The sequence below is a fragment of the Hoplias malabaricus genome, chromosome 7 (genome assembly GCF_029633855.1).
Source record: "Hoplias malabaricus isolate fHopMal1 chromosome 7, fHopMal1.hap1, whole genome shotgun sequence".
NCBI lineage: Eukaryota > Metazoa > Chordata > Actinopteri > Characiformes > Erythrinidae > Hoplias > Hoplias malabaricus.
In genome coordinates this window covers 20,080,649-20,096,317 of record NC_089806.1, presented here as the reverse complement: position 1 = coordinate 20,096,317, position 15,669 = coordinate 20,080,649, and the positions used below count along the sequence as shown (strand labels likewise).

Below are 15,669 nucleotides of genomic sequence, written 5' to 3'. Positions count from 1 at the left end.
TAATGTAAAAAGGGACTAACATAGTATGCAAAGGAGTACAATGGACTACAGTCTGTAACTATAGAACTACAATTCTTTCGAGCAGCTGCCTTTCACATAATGAACAGACCAATAGAAATGCTCCAGAATGACTCATAAAATATTTACATTGACTACCATGGAAAGGTATTTTCCTACTCATGTAAAGTTATTGTTTTGGAGATACAGGTGTTTCTTTGGACAGTGGTAATGTGTTTTCTGATATTTTCTGTCCAAATTCTGAAATTAATATGTATTTTATAACAGTGTTCACTGAAAATTCAAGCCATGAAGGATGGTCTGATGGACGTATACTTAAAGATCACACAACAACAGCAAACTTGTTTTGTTTACCAGCCCAAATACTACAGTGTTGTTTATTTCTACTATCCTTTGTCCACACACAGCCTCTTAATTCCTTAACACCTGTTCCTCCATCAGGGAGTCATTTACCAGGATTAAGACACTACAACTCTTACATTAAAGTCTGCTCCATTCCTCTAACTGCCAAAAGGCCCAGGCACTTCCATGAAGCTGAGTCATGATTTTCATATTAATATAATATATGTCATTTCATAAGCTTAATTACATCATGTTAATGAGTGAGCTGAATGATCCTAGATTCACTAGAGAATGAGAAATCCACTTCATTTATTCAATGTAGTAAGTTACAAAATTATTATTGATGCTGGCCTTTTAAACTGGAAAATCTTCCATGTTATATATTCATTGTTGTACTGTAAATGTGGCATACAGGTTCAGTATTGCAGCCTGGGCCTCTATGAGGTAGAGTTGCTGCCACATAAGTCTAAGACTTGGCCGTCTGGGTTCAAACATCGGCTGTTCATGTGGAGTTTGGTGTTTTGCCTTGCATCTGCTCCAAGCCATTGGGGTTGTGCTGGTGTGCTCCTGAAAAATGAAATAGGAGGGTGGCATTAGGAAGAGCTTATGTTTAAACATTGTACACAATATTGTGTGCTTATCATCAGCCAGATTTGAGGGCGACCTGTTGTGGCGACCCCTGGTGGGAGCACCTGAAAATGAAACAACAATTACACCAATATTGCAGTGTGACTAAGCACGATAAAATTGACCTATGGGCATAAGTGGCTTGGATCAACAACATTTAATATCTCTTAATATGGCTTATCTGCACTCCAGGATAGCCAGTTCATTACTGTGAACACCAGCAGGTTCTTATTTGACTTTTTGTCTTCTGTAAATCCTTTCCTTATAGGTTTTTGACAGCTACACATCCTTTCAGACTCATAACGTCACCTACTCACATTTTAGAGAGGAAGGATTGCCTATGCTTTTCTCTTGCAAGTTTTTTTTCTTAATCTCTGTGCATAATGTAGGAGGAACGGTGGCTGAAGTGTCTTGGGGTCTTAGGGATGTAGGTTCAATGTTTGTTTCGGACTGTGAGGAGTTTGGTGTATACTCCCTGGGTTTGGTTTTACTTTAGCTCTCTGGTTTCCTCCCACACGATCGTAGGTCAATTGGCTGTGTGAAATAGGCTTTAGGCCTGATTGTGTTAGTGTGTAGATGCCAGAAAATGAATGATTGAATGTGCACAGCTGATTATCTGTGGCTGTTTTGACTGTAATTAATGAAGGATAGATTTCAATGTCACTATAAGAAATGTATAAAATGTATTAATTTAAAAAACAACATTCTTTTCTTTGTTCATTTGACTCCCAAAGGACAAAAATTGAGTGTCCCTGATCTACAGCTTTAAAAATAAATGTTCTTTGTAATGAGGTAATTGCATGCCACGTCTGGTTCCTTAAAGGTGCACTAGGCAACTTCAGCAGAGTGTCTGTCCATTGCTGTACCTCACCTGCCTAGCCTGAATCTTGACCTCCAGTGGTCAGCAATTCTGGGGGGTGGGAGGGGGGTGCTATATTTCAGACAGATTTTCTCAGGCACAGACAGCACCTGTGGTGATGCCTGTCATGTTTTTCATATATTACCTTTAATTTGCACTATAAAACATGACATATAATCACTTAGTGCACCTGTTATTCTGTTAGTACAAGGAATTTATACCACTGTTTTTTCTTATTCAATCTGTTGAATCTGTAGCATACACAGTTAAAAATAATGGTTTCAGAATTGTCCTTAGCTTCAATGTGTGACTTTAAAAAAAGAAAGAAAATGGTTGAAAAAAAAAACCAGCTTTACTTTATGTGGAATTTGAACCAACAACTGAAATGTTCAAAGGTTGTTCTTTTGTTTGCTCTGACAGGAATCGCGTCTTCTAGCAAGACTTGTAGAGTCAGAATTGGTTACAGAAGTCATGATAGTGACGAGATTTTTGAAAAGTATATAGCATCAGACAACAGTTACATAAAATTTTCACATTAATGTTTTCAAATAAAATCAAGATGAAGTTGTATTATGTAATTATGCAAAAATTATATATTTAATTTCCTTTTAAAGTGGAAAAGTGGATTAGCCTTATTACATTTTGTTATATACATTTCTATGTTTTTTATTTTAGTGGAATGCAAGGTGTATGTACCATATCAGCTGTATGTACCACTTCAGCATTTAACTGTGAGAGTGTAAACTGGGAAATAAAAGCTGAATGCAGAGGCCTGTGAACCTCATTCTGCAGCCAGTTGAGCTGAAGTGTGCATTACACTCCAGCAGCTGTAGTGAGGCTGGTCAGCCCACTCTGTCAGTGTCAGCTGGAGGCTCTTTTTTGTGTTTCACTGCAGAGGAAATCTCATAGAGATGTTTGATGAGAAGCATTAAACCAGAATAAACAGCATTTCTGGGCTGCTGTGGTGAGAAGGGTCTATCAAAGCAGACCTTAGACATGGTGTGTGAGAACAATGTTTGTGAGATGCATGATGTTGTGGCGTTGCAGTGAGGCGAATGGCTCATCAAAGAGTTCTCTCTACACTCTCGTGGCCTTTGGGCTTTTAACAAGCCGCCTCTGTCACACTGCAATAGCAACACAAAGACAAGATTATTACAGCTCCAAATAAGAGACAGCAGCAGCAGCAGCAGACACCACTAGGTCTCTGTGTTCTCCTGCTGCCACACAGAGAACAGATACATAATCCTGAGCCAATAATGCATGCTCTCGTTTTCCACAGCTCACCTCTGCACACACAAGACACTTCTGTTTGGTTACAGCCGCTTAAATATCAGCTCTTAGTCAGGGGAATCTGTTTCTCCTGCAAACTCCATGCATTTTTAATGAAAGCAAATGGAGCCACATATTTTGGAGTTGTGGGCAATTTATGGTGCACATGTAACTCAAGCTAAATAATGCAGCGGATGCAATTGCAGGCATTTCCCCAGAGAATCGCTTATACTCCTATCACCTCACTCGGGATGTCTCTCTATTTCCAACTAAATCTTACAGCAATTACACTCACAAAATATGTAGAACGCTTCTCTGTTGGAGTGTGGTTTCAGAAAAGTAAAAAAGTTTACATAAACAATTTATTATAAAGGAGCATCACGGCGGCGCAGCGGGTAGTGTCACAGTCACACAGCTTCAGGGACCTGGAGGTTGGGGGTTCGAGTCCTGCTCCGGATGACTGTCTGTGAGGAGTTTGGTGTATTCTCCCCGTGTCCGCGAGGGTTTCCTCCGGGTGCTCCGGTTTCCTCCCATAGTCCAAAAACACACATTGTTAGGTGGATTTGCGACTTAAAAGTGTCCATAGGTGTGAGTGTGTGTCGCCCTGTGAAGGACTGGTGCTCCATCCAGGGTGTGTTTCTGCCTTGCGCCCAATGATTGTGGATAGGCTCTGGACCCACCACAACCCTGAATTGGATAAATTGAATGAATGAATGAATGAATGAATAAATGTATTATATTGTGGCATCTGTCATGCAAGGTGGCTACTTACATTTTTATTTTTAAATCCTCTCCTCTTTGTGTAAAGCGGCTTTGGGTATTAGAAAGGCGCTATATAAATCTAACTTATTATTATTACTTAATAATTTGTTGTAGCTTATTGTAGTTGTTTTTTTTGTGTAGTAATGTGTTGTTTTAAATTAGTTATGTTCTGTTGGTTTTGTGCAGAGCTGAAGTTATGGTCACTTTGTGTTAAAGAAACACTAGGAAAGAGTTGATATATTTGCTCCTGGGCTCCCAGAATATACTTCACTTTTACTCTCCTGAAATCAAGGTTGGATGGGTTTCTTACCCTCCTCCAAAAGTTAGTTAGTTAGTACCGTTTCTGCTTCATATATATATATATATATATTTCTACACAAGTGTCATATGTATCAAGACACTGCATGCAGTTAGTGGATTCGAATACTTTATGGTTCAGGTAATGCTGCCACAGGTGTGAAACTTATGTGTGGAACTTCCTCCAGCAGCTGCAGAGCCTGACCACGATCAGTGCTAAGCGTTCATAATGCATAAAGATTTTCTAACCCACTCTAACAAATTCACATCAAGGTGATTTTTTTCTTGTGGGTGTGAAATATAAATAACTAAATGTGCTCTGAATTGTAGTTTTCCCAGGCCAAGGTTCAGTTCTCTGTTTCAGTGTAGACTGTACTACATCTCTGTAATTGCAGCGTCTTAAAAATGACGTGGTGGTAGATTGAAACTTCCTTTTGTTGCTATATAAACCTTGCAGAAAAAAAACGATAATTTTACCGAAATATCAAATTTATTCTCCTCAGGAGGCTCCTCCCAGCAAACACAGCTACGTATTCACAACGTGGTAAAAACCACTATATTAGTCATTTGGAACGTTGTGTAAATATTGTCAGAAAGTCAAAATGAAACACTTTATAGGGTTGTCACAACGTTTTTGTGCAACATTACACTACCATTCAGCAACAGATTTGCAACATTCCAGAAGGCCCCTTTCCTGTATTCTGCAACATTCTGACAACCTAAAATGTAATTACTCATTTATAGTCACAAAGTAGACATAAAGTTACATCACATTATGCAAATACTGTTCTATATTTCTCATAGTAACATTGTCAGTGCATTTCTCCTGATCCACATCATCAATCATTTTTAGTCTGTTACAAAATACGGACATTACTGTGGCCAGAACAGAGATACTTAAAAAACGAGATATCATAGATTAAATTATGTCATCCATTTTGTTTTCATATTTCAGCATAATTACATGATAATGTACTTGTCATAGTTTTGTTTCCAAAATTGCAATGATGCAAAACATAACTACAAGCATTACACAAACATAATAAATATCAGACAATCACAATAAAATTCAGAATGCAGTTTAATCAAAAATAATTTTACAAAAAGAGTATGCACGTTTATACACATTACACACAAACACAAACATACACTCTTTACAACAGTTAAGCTCCATCCACTCACATTGAAGTTAAGAACAAATTTTAAACACAGAGCACAATAAACAGGAGTCAGTCAGAACAAAGTTCATTTATTCACACAACAAAAACAGTCTGATGAATTCTAAGGAACAGTGAGGTTGGAAAATGTTCATGTAGAAGTAAAGAAATTATAAGATGGTGATTCAGATTCCACTGGGTCTGAGTTCGCCAAAGGCTGTGGAGGGGAGGAAATGAGACAATTCAAAAGTGATGAACATTGCTTGTATCCCTATAATTGTGCTACAATTGCCATATAAGGAGCACTGTGTAAGATTTAGTGACATGTAGCAGTGAATTGGAAAATCCCTCCCTTCTGGTGCATCCCCATCTTCTCTGCACCTATCCAAGTTTTTAGTGGGGCTCATTCTTTCGTTTTTTTTTCTACTGCACAGATATAAGATATAAGTTTGGTGCATGTACTGAGAGCAAGGCAGAAAACGCATGTCTCGAGCTGCAGCACCTGCATGGCCAAACATCATCATCTATGAAAATGATCACTGAATTCATGTTCTGTGACTCTTGAACATAACCATCTAAAAAACTTTTATCTAATTTTTTATTGCTTTGGAGAGCGGCTCCTTGTTTGCACGTGGTCATGCACTGTGAAATGCCATGCATCCCAAAAGCCCCTGAGTGTTTATATCCAACAAAAAATAATGGAAATCAGCATGAAGCTTCCTGTCAATTTGCAAACCTACAGAAAAGTGATGTATGAAATTACGAAATCAATCCAAGGTTCAGATGGAATTTTTGTATGTGAAAGTAAACCAACTATGAGCTTCTTGCCCAACCAATTCCAGAAACGATCCTAGGTGAGGATTTGAGTATATGGGACTGGAAGTATGAAAGGTTAACAGTAGAAGTGACTGACATCTGACTGGTACAATGACCTCATGCAAGCTGTGCAGTGTTTTTGCCTCCTTAAAGTATGTTTTACTGTCAAACAAATTTTGAAAAAATAAAAATCGGTGCATCCCTACTTCTAATACCTAATGATGCTTCTCATAATGCTTCTAGCACACAGATTTGTAGTTACAGGTGATTATACTCTAATAAGCATATGGTTTTATATTGCATTTCTGCTAATTACTCCCCTAAATCTTACACACTGCATGTTTCACTAGATTTTTACTTACATTCCCTTTTCGTCGTGCAATCCCTGGTGCATGCTTCAGAGTTTCAGCTATGTGAGCCTCAATGTCTGCTGCGTTTAATCCTGGTTGGCTTCTCATCACTGCTTCTGCATAGATGAAGCATACATTTTTAAACCCAATCAACATTGATTTTTTTCCATAAACATCTAAGCTCGCAAGTACAGAGAAATACACTCACTCATTATTACTCTGTAAATGGTTAGATTCTGAAGTGAGATTTTCCCTTTCCTTCCTTTCAGACTAAATGAAGCCCATATTCTTGAGGATGCAATTGTGCGCATTGTACGTCTTACTGAATCTCCAAGGGAATGCCCCCCTAAGGTGGCAAGGTACCTGACCTATGAAGAGAATTGTATAGTTTACAGTTTTAATTTTCCTATTTATTGGAAATATTTCAACTTATAAACAATGGATTGATGGTGCGTATGAGAGGGTTTGATGGTGTGTGTGAGAGAAAGTTTAATGGTGAGTGTGAGAGCGTTTGATGGTGTGTGTGAGAAGTTCAATGGTGTGTATAAAAGGGTTTGATGGTGTGTCAGAGTTTGATGGTGTGTATGAGAGGATTGACAGCGTGTGTTAGAGGTAAGTTTGAAATGGTTATTTAGTAATGAAAATGGTTTTATATTTACATTGATAAGTCAAAAAAAAAAACCTTTTACAGATTAACAATTAAATGGTTCTTTGCATCATGAAGGGTTTCTTCAGATTGATTGAAAATGTGCTATAGACGGTTTCTGTATAGTGCCTTTAAGAGAAGACTTCTGTATGGCACCAAAAATGGTTCTATTGTTACAAGCTTAACATCATAACAATAGAAGATTACTTTTCTGAAAAGAACCATCTATAGCACATTCTCCATCAGTCTGAAGAACTCCTTCATGATGCAAAGAACCATTTAATCATGCAAAAGGTTCTTCGAGTGTTCAGGGTTCACACCATTTCCCTTAATAAAGAATCCTTATAAAACCATCAATTTTAACTGTGTAGTTGTCTATGCTGCATTTAAATTGGATTTGTAATTATGAATTTATTTTATATCATTGGATTAATTGAGCTTGTCACCATTTTTCTTTCTTCTTCTTCATCTTTCAGCTTAATTTCAATCTTATTAAAACCCTCCATATCATCCACAGTGACAAACTCCATATCCATTGGCACCTCACTTCTAGCATTAATCAGCTGTTTAAGGAGAAGGCTTTGTTCCTCCTGCTTCTGCAGTAGCTGGTCAAGTTTCATGAGGACATGCATTTGAAAATCTATGAAACAGAATTTTGTCAATATAATTTCCAAACATTATCAATAACATTAATGAACACTTACAAAGAAACTTACTGTCTCTTTGAGGAGGGCGCTCTGGTTGAATGGATGGTCCTAAAATAATTGCAGAAAACATTTATATTCTTAATATTCTGTTAAAATTCCAACAGGCAAAGGCTGTGTAGTAAATTATTATTTTACTGGTTGTTTTCCATATAAACAAACATCACTGTCTGAGGGCTAATGCTTCTCATAGTCACAATTCAGCAACTGTTGAAATGCAACAGAGCCATTTCCACAGTATTTGCTATAATGTTTAAAAGTACAAACAAACAATTTTTTTGTTTTTCAGATATCAGCAGCCTGCATTTCTTGTCATTCATGCATGTTCTAAATCATTCCAATCAATGCCCACTCTTAATTATTCTAACTAATGCTGCTCTGTGTGTGTATGTATGTGTGTTTACTGCCCCTAATCCCTAGTATGAGAGTGTGTTCACTGCCATGAATGAGTTAAATGCAGTGGTCAAACTTTGTTGTACTATTGTACAATCATAAAGCATGTAAGAAGTAGTAAGATGTAATGCTTCAATCAAATCAGCATTTTGGCTTCCAATATTATATTAAGATTCTTCACTGACAAATATAAAAGTCACAATAAAGCCTTAAAACTAGTCAAGTAAACTAGAAAGGGTACACGAAACAATAATAATAATAAAATAAATAAATAAATAACAATGTACATTTTCCATACATGAAAACCAATACCAAACCTGCATCACAGAAAATAAAACAAAATGTATTCTCTGTAACTCACTTTGGGCCATTTCCAGTTCTCTACCCACAACCACAGGAATCTCGGACCCTATAAGTAACATAATAATGTCTACATTATTTCATTTATTTAAACATGCCAGATTTTTTTCCCTTCTATTATTGTTTGTATGTATATGTGCATGTGGCTGTTTGTTATAAAAAGAAAATAACTCACAATTTGGCAAACTTGCTGGTTCTCTTGCCATATCCAACCCTCTTTCCATATCTAACACAGGCAATATAAACATTACATATACATGAATGCATTCAGACATACAACAGTTTTAATATTGATCAAATAAATAATGCCTTACCTTGGTAGAGAGCACATCTTGTTTGTGCAAGAAAGTCAGACAATCTAGGTGGAGATCTAGCTTGAACTTTAGGACCCTTGGTAGGTTGGAAACTATCATCTGCAGCACACAGTTAAGTAATATTTACTGATATATTGAACACCAAATTCTTAATATATTAAGACACATTGCCCTTTAAAATACATGCATCATATTAAATATTTACCATCCTCACTGGCAGAGGTATAACACAAATAGCGAGATGGTGGCCTCTTTTCCCTTAGCTTCTTCCCACTCCCATCTGACTCCTCTAAACAAGAAGTGTTCTCTGCCTTCCTCATTAGCTGATGAGCTGTTTTATAATCAACTTTGCAAAGAATTGGTGCCCAAGAGTTAAAATATTTGCTTCTAAACAATTAAAAATAATGATTACAATGAGCCTTCAGAAATTGATACACACCTGATGATTTAAAAACTCTGACTTCAAGTTTTTTCCACAACGCTTTGTCGGGCAAAGATCCACGTTGAATCAATTTTTGTTTATTTTTAGGTGGCCAGTAGCAAAAGTGTCCCTAAACATATAAGTGAAGTTGAATTACTTTGATGGGCCTCAACCTTTGTTTTGCAAACTCTCATATTTGCTGCTTTCTAGATTTAATTAAGCAGCGATTTTCTACGTCATTCAAGTGAGTGTGTTTAAGGAAAACATCAAAATGTGCATGTAAGGGCTACTCTAAAGCCAGAACAGGAAGCCATAAAATTTACTAGCATTTCAAGTTTACTAGCAAGTAAGATCATGTTACATACTTTCAATACTACTCTTGAAACACTGGACAAGCTTTACAGACTGGTGACAAAAATCCAATTTAACAAAATAGTAAATTGCAATACACATGTCTAAAAATGTAAGGAGTATTGTTAATTTCATATTAGTGTTATATATTGAATGATCCTGGGATCAGGGACTACCTACCTTAAATCTACATTCACTGTTCTTTTATTAGCTCCACTGACCATACAGGAGCACTTTGTAGTTCCCCCTGTTATTCAATGGACAGGACCCATACAGGACCCCCACAGAGGGTATGATTTGGGTGTTGGATCATTCTCAGTGCTGCAGTGACACTGACATTGTGGTGGTGTGAGTGGATCCGACACATCAGTGCTTCACACATCAGAGCTTTTAAAACCTATGCACACTCACTGTCCACTCTAATAGACACTCCTAACTTGTTAGTCCACCATGTAGATGTAAAGTCAAAGACAGTAGATGATCTGGTGCTGCAGAGTTTGTATAGGTTTTCCTCTAGTCCATCAGTGGACACAGGATGCAGCACACAGGACACTGTTGGCTGGAAATTTTTGGTTGATGGACTATTCTGAGTACAGCAGTGACCCTGAGGGCTTTAAAAATTCAGCAGCTGTGTCTGACCTCTTGTGCCAGCACAACACACACTAACACATCACCAACACGTCAGTGTCACTGCAGCGCTGAGAATGATCCACCACCCAATTCATGCCTGCTCTGTGCATCCTGTAGTGGTTCTGACCAATGAAAAACAGGGTGAAATCAGGATAAGAAAGTATGAAGAGAAACAGATGACTGCAGTCTAAATGTAGAACTACAAAGTGTTCTGGTGTTTTCAGTGGAGCTGATAAACTGGATGATGAGTATAGACACAAGGTAGGTTTTCCTAATTCAGTGTATAAATTGTTAACTACCTTAGTGTTTTAAACTGTAAGCTCTAAACTCTAACAGTATTTTAACTGAAATTAAGTTTTTTTTCAGCATACTGTAAAGTTCATACCTGTGTACAAACCAGTATGGATAGGTCAATTGTCATAGGTTTTGTTATAAAAACTACAAAAAACTGTGTACCAATCACATAATAATGGTATAGGAATTACATGCATTACATTAAAATAAAAATCTTACTTCAGATGTTCTCTCCACCCAGGAATCCGGGACAACAGCCACACTTCGCTCTTGTACAAATTCAAGAACTGAATACATACTGTTAACATATAAAAAAACATATATAAGTTGGTTATCTGATATTCTATTACACGTCATCAACTTAACCTTGAATCCAGTTTCTAGTCCTGAATTTTAAATAATTATTTATGTTTTGCGCTGCCTACCAGTGTTTAGTCTAGTCATTTTAGAATTCAGGAGCAGTAAACTGATTCAGGATTTGGAGTCGAAGACCTGTGCTGTATTATTGATGCTGAATGACAAGCAAATGTAAATATGAGGTACCTGACTTTTTTCTTGGCCACGAAATTTCACAATTCCATTTTACAATTATTGAATTCATTATTTATTCCTTGTTTGTTCATTTACATATATACATAGTTCTTGTTATTGCTGGGACGGCTAGTTACTGAATGCAGTTCATTCATTCACTCCTTATGAAGAAGGGTAAGGTACAAAATATGATTTCCTCGGTGAATTTTGATTGCCCTTTTCATGATTTTATTTTTTGGCACCATCCTTATGGTCATGTCTCCACAGTGAAATGTATATGCTCCAATGAATGTTGAATCACATGGCTCCACAAACATTGGCATTGGTTGGCTATAAATGCGGCACAAATATCCATTCTTTGTGTCATCAACAATTTCACAACACTGTCCATCCACTGACAGAAAAGCATTATCTGGTGTGTGACAAGTGAATGTTTCTCCTCTTTTTTTGGTTTGTAATGCCATTCCTGTCTCACTCTCCCAAATTCTTTTTGCAATCTGCACTAGTGGGTTTTTTGGGGATCTAACCATTTTCTTCAGTGTCTGCATGTAGTTCTCAAAAGGAAATCCAGAACAGTTATCCAGAGAATCATGAATGATTCCATCAGTTGCTATATGTAGCAAAGAATGCACATTGTATATTAAAAACTGAGATCCATATAGGTCCCTGCCTTCAGCTACAAAGTACTCCAAAAGACTTTGTGCATACATCCCATATTGTTTCACGTGGTCAGGACTTAACAAAATGCACAGTGCAACACTGAAACAAAGAAAATGCTCATATATGTCTTGTCTAAGTACACCAGGCAAAACAACTTTACCTGTATATAGCATAAACTGTCTAAGTTCAGTTGCCTTCCATCTGTCTAGGTGTTTCAGACTCCTGGGTCTTCGGGCAAAACATGTGGGAATGTTTTTCTGGAGATCTATGAGCCTAGTACTAACAATTTCAACCTGTCCTGCAGACATCATTGTCTCCCTGCTTCGTCCTCTTTCTCCTCTTGTCCAGATGAGTAGTAATTTTTTCATGACACCAAGACAAGTCTGGTGCATATAATCAATTGGAAAAGCTTTTACCATGTCAATTGGTAGTTCACAAAATGGTGTACCACCATGATGGTGTTCAGCTTGGCTCTGTGTATGGAATGTCCTATCTGTTCTGAGAAATAAGTGATCTATTTGTTGGTATGTCACAGTATTCTGCCAGGTGCCTCTCTGGTGACATCTATCACACCCATAGTAAGCAGAGTATTGCTTGGTGTTTTTAACCATTGCACGTGCAGGTGCATCACAGACAACACATTTTATTTTGATTTTGATATTCTTTCCTCCTATGTCAAAACCATTTTGTAGTACATCTTTTAGATCAGAAATGGCATCTTCAAGAAAGGACAAGTCTGTTGGTCTATGGTTTCCTGAGGTTAGAGTGAGAGGGAAGACAAATAATGGATCTAAATGCACTGCGCATAGCACTGGCCACAAGCAAGTTGCTGAGCTCTTAAATAGTGGCAGCCCATCAATATTTAGGGAAAGCTCCAAATACTCTAATGATGCTATTTTGTCCTGTGAATAGCGTTCCATTAGTCTTGACAGTTGGTGTCTTAATTGAAAATGTACATACTGCATTCCAGATTTAATTGTTGTTTCTACAGATCTAGCTGTCTTCAGAAGTGTGCGGGTGGTTAAAGGTACTGTTAAACCAACAGAGCTAAGGATTTTCAAAAGATCATCAACAGCCCTATGTGAAACACTGTTATCATTCACCCAGCATGCAAGCTGTTTCTGTATATCTTGTTTCAGCTCCTTTTTCCTCAGACTTGACTGAGAGGGAGTTGTTGCATTATATGTACATGTGTTACATGCAACACTGCAGCCAATCTCAACAGTGGCATCTTCGCTGTTTGCCTCAAATAAGGAATAATTGCAGTCAGTCTCATTGTCTTCCTGGCTGTATTCCTCAGACAAGTAAGGACTGCAAATTGTCCCTACAATAGGCTCCTGGCTGCTTGCCTCAGATATGAGAGAAGAAATTTTTATCATATTTTTTTCTGTTTTGTTTTCTGAGACCCCTAATCCTCCAAGAATTCTCCTGGCTGATCTCCATCTTTTGAGGTAGTCTTTCCTGCTCCATCCTCTTTTAACCATCCTTAAATATTAAGAGGTCCAATTTAAAGTCAGAAACTCATCAACTGTTATCACAAATCCATTATTATATTGCTGTAAAATAAGAGTGTAGGAGTGACTGGGTCATTAAATAATTTAAAATATAATTTACTCTGACATGCCAAATGTCGTAGAATAGCAGTTTGTGAATTGATTATTAAGTGATGTTACCTTAAAAGACTGTTTGAACGACGTGATAGTGGGTGCCAGACAGATGGGACATAACATTTTCAAAGTTTTGTGGCCACTTAATATTACTCAATCCATTGTACAGGGAATACATCATAGAAGGCATTACCACCCACAGTTTATAGCACAGTGTCCACCCACAAGAAGACCTACCAGAGTGCCTCTGTTCAAACCATGAAACCAAACACCACATTACATGGGCTCAGAAGGTTGCTAAAAGGACGCTAGAAGACTGGCAACATGTGGCTTGGTCCAATGAATCGGTTGTTTTGGACTGATTGTACAGTGTGTATGTGACCCAGACCCCATGAAGACATGGACTGGTGGACCTTGTGCTCCCATATCCTGCTGAAGCTAAAGAACATTGCACTGACCTGTGATCGCTTGTCTTGGTAAAGTCTTCGATTATGTATTCCTTGCACATGTTATACTGTAGATAGAGGAATGTTAAATGCCCACTCAACTTTGGAAGTGGAACATGCCATCTGTCTGACACATGCTCTCTTGCCTTTTCCAAACTCTGATAATATATGTCGCCTTGACATTAGCATGCTGGCCAATGTTCAACCTCACTCACAGGATAACACCTCACAATGTATACAGGTACGGGCATTGCCAAGTCATCCTCTGAGGTAACACTTGATAATCAATTTACATAACGCTACTCCATGACATTTGGCATGTCACTGTACATTAATAACTATCGCATTGGGAAAATAAATATTACAAACTATTCATTTACAGTATTTTTACATATTTGATTACATATTTTAAAAATTCTTTGAACAATAAATTGATAAATAAATATACATTGATGTATAATGAGTTAATGCATGAGTTCATTATTCTGAATAATTCATTTTTGTTTAGAGCATCCTTGATAGTGTCCTAATTACCCGAGACCTGTAAATTTGCACATTAGTAGTATTTAAGTGTAGAATAGAAACGTTTTAAACATTTTAACTAAAGTAAATGGGTTTTACATTATTGAGAATATGGATTAAAAACTTTTGTATTATTATTCTAAACTTCTAAATGGTAGGTTAGACCTATACGCAATTATTAATTACGAGATGATAAATGTATTTCAACATGTGGACGACAGGAAAACGGAAAAAAGAAATGCACACATTAAGTCCAGCTACCTCATAGTATCCACATAACACAACAGCAAGTGAAATTGCCTACAATTTATTGTTTGGGCAGTTAAAAGGTAGACATACCAAGACATTTATGTGAAATGCGTCTGACTGAACTTACAGTGAGATGCGTTAGCATTTGCTAATTAACCCATTCATGGCACTCGCAGTCACTCAAACTCTCTTTTGTTCAGAGACACACACCTCTATCAACATTTCCCTCAGTTGTAGCTATACAGTACGATGGCAAAAAGACAAAAGTATTTTGTCTATTGTAGTCATAGGAGTTTTAGAATCAGAAGAGTCGACTCCCAACACCCTTTTGCCACACTAATACTCGTTTAAAACGTCAAAATAACTTCAGGACCAACGAAAAAGGCAGGCGGGTATTGGAAGAGGTGTGGGACTCGAATGCTCTTTAAAATTATAGTTTTAAATATTAGTATAACTTATTAGTTATACGTTCTGTTCAGTAACATTAGCTAACTAGCTAACATCAATTGTACAAATAATGCTGATAAACTAAGCAAGAATACTGAGCTATCTACCCAGAATTGTCTGTAAATGGGGACTATGGTAGTACGTATATAGTATACAACATATACATTCGAAAATGTTCTAAAAATTATATTTTATAGTCATAATTTATAAATCACTCACCTGAAATCCTGTGAGACTTCAACGCAGCAACGGTTCTTCGCCAACTGACAAAAAATTGAATTTCTCTCGTGCCCTCTAGGAGCAGGTTGCAGAGAGGTGGACACAAGGTTGCAGCGGGACCAGTAGAATCTGATTCGCGCAGTTGTCATAACGTACTTCATTGGTTATGTTGGCACCAACCCACATAGTTCATAACTGCAACCTTTATCAATAGGTTGATAGAAAGTAGATGCAGGGTTTTATTGCCACCAACCTTAGTGCAACATATTAACAACATAGTAAGAGAGTGCCTGTTAAGTAACGTGGCCACCAACATAACCACAACTAAAATACAACGTTGTGTGGAAGTTGTGTGTTTGCTGGGCTGTTCGTCTGTGT

General features: G+C 37.4%; 1 protein-coding gene across 4 annotated transcripts; it reads right to left on the bottom strand.

Annotated features, from left to right (window-relative positions):
• Positions 1 to 4,995: 4,995 nt before the first annotated feature.
• Positions 4,996 to 15,599, bottom strand: LOC136702159 (uncharacterized). 4 transcript variants are annotated; one of them, XM_066677087.1, is made up of 12 exons: positions 15,292 to 15,599; positions 10,830 to 10,908; positions 9,354 to 9,465; positions 9,120 to 9,260; positions 8,915 to 9,013; positions 8,776 to 8,826; positions 8,602 to 8,649; positions 7,860 to 7,898; positions 7,590 to 7,783; positions 6,706 to 6,865; positions 6,510 to 6,613; positions 4,996 to 5,548 (listed from the first exon to the last, which is right to left on the bottom strand). In XM_066677087.1, exons 1-12 carry the CDS (start codon positions 15,450 to 15,452, stop codon positions 5,483 to 5,485), a joined length of 1,254 nt encoding a protein of 417 aa, XP_066533184.1. In that variant the 5' UTR covers positions 15,453 to 15,599; the 3' UTR covers positions 4,996 to 5,482. The 4 variants fall into 4 exon arrangements, with proteins under 4 accessions (XP_066533184.1, XP_066533185.1, XP_066533186.1 ...); XM_066677088.1 differs by having other exon boundaries at positions 7,686 to 7,783; XM_066677089.1 differs by lacking the exon at positions 9,120 to 9,260.
• Positions 15,600 to 15,669: the final 70 nt, after the last annotated feature.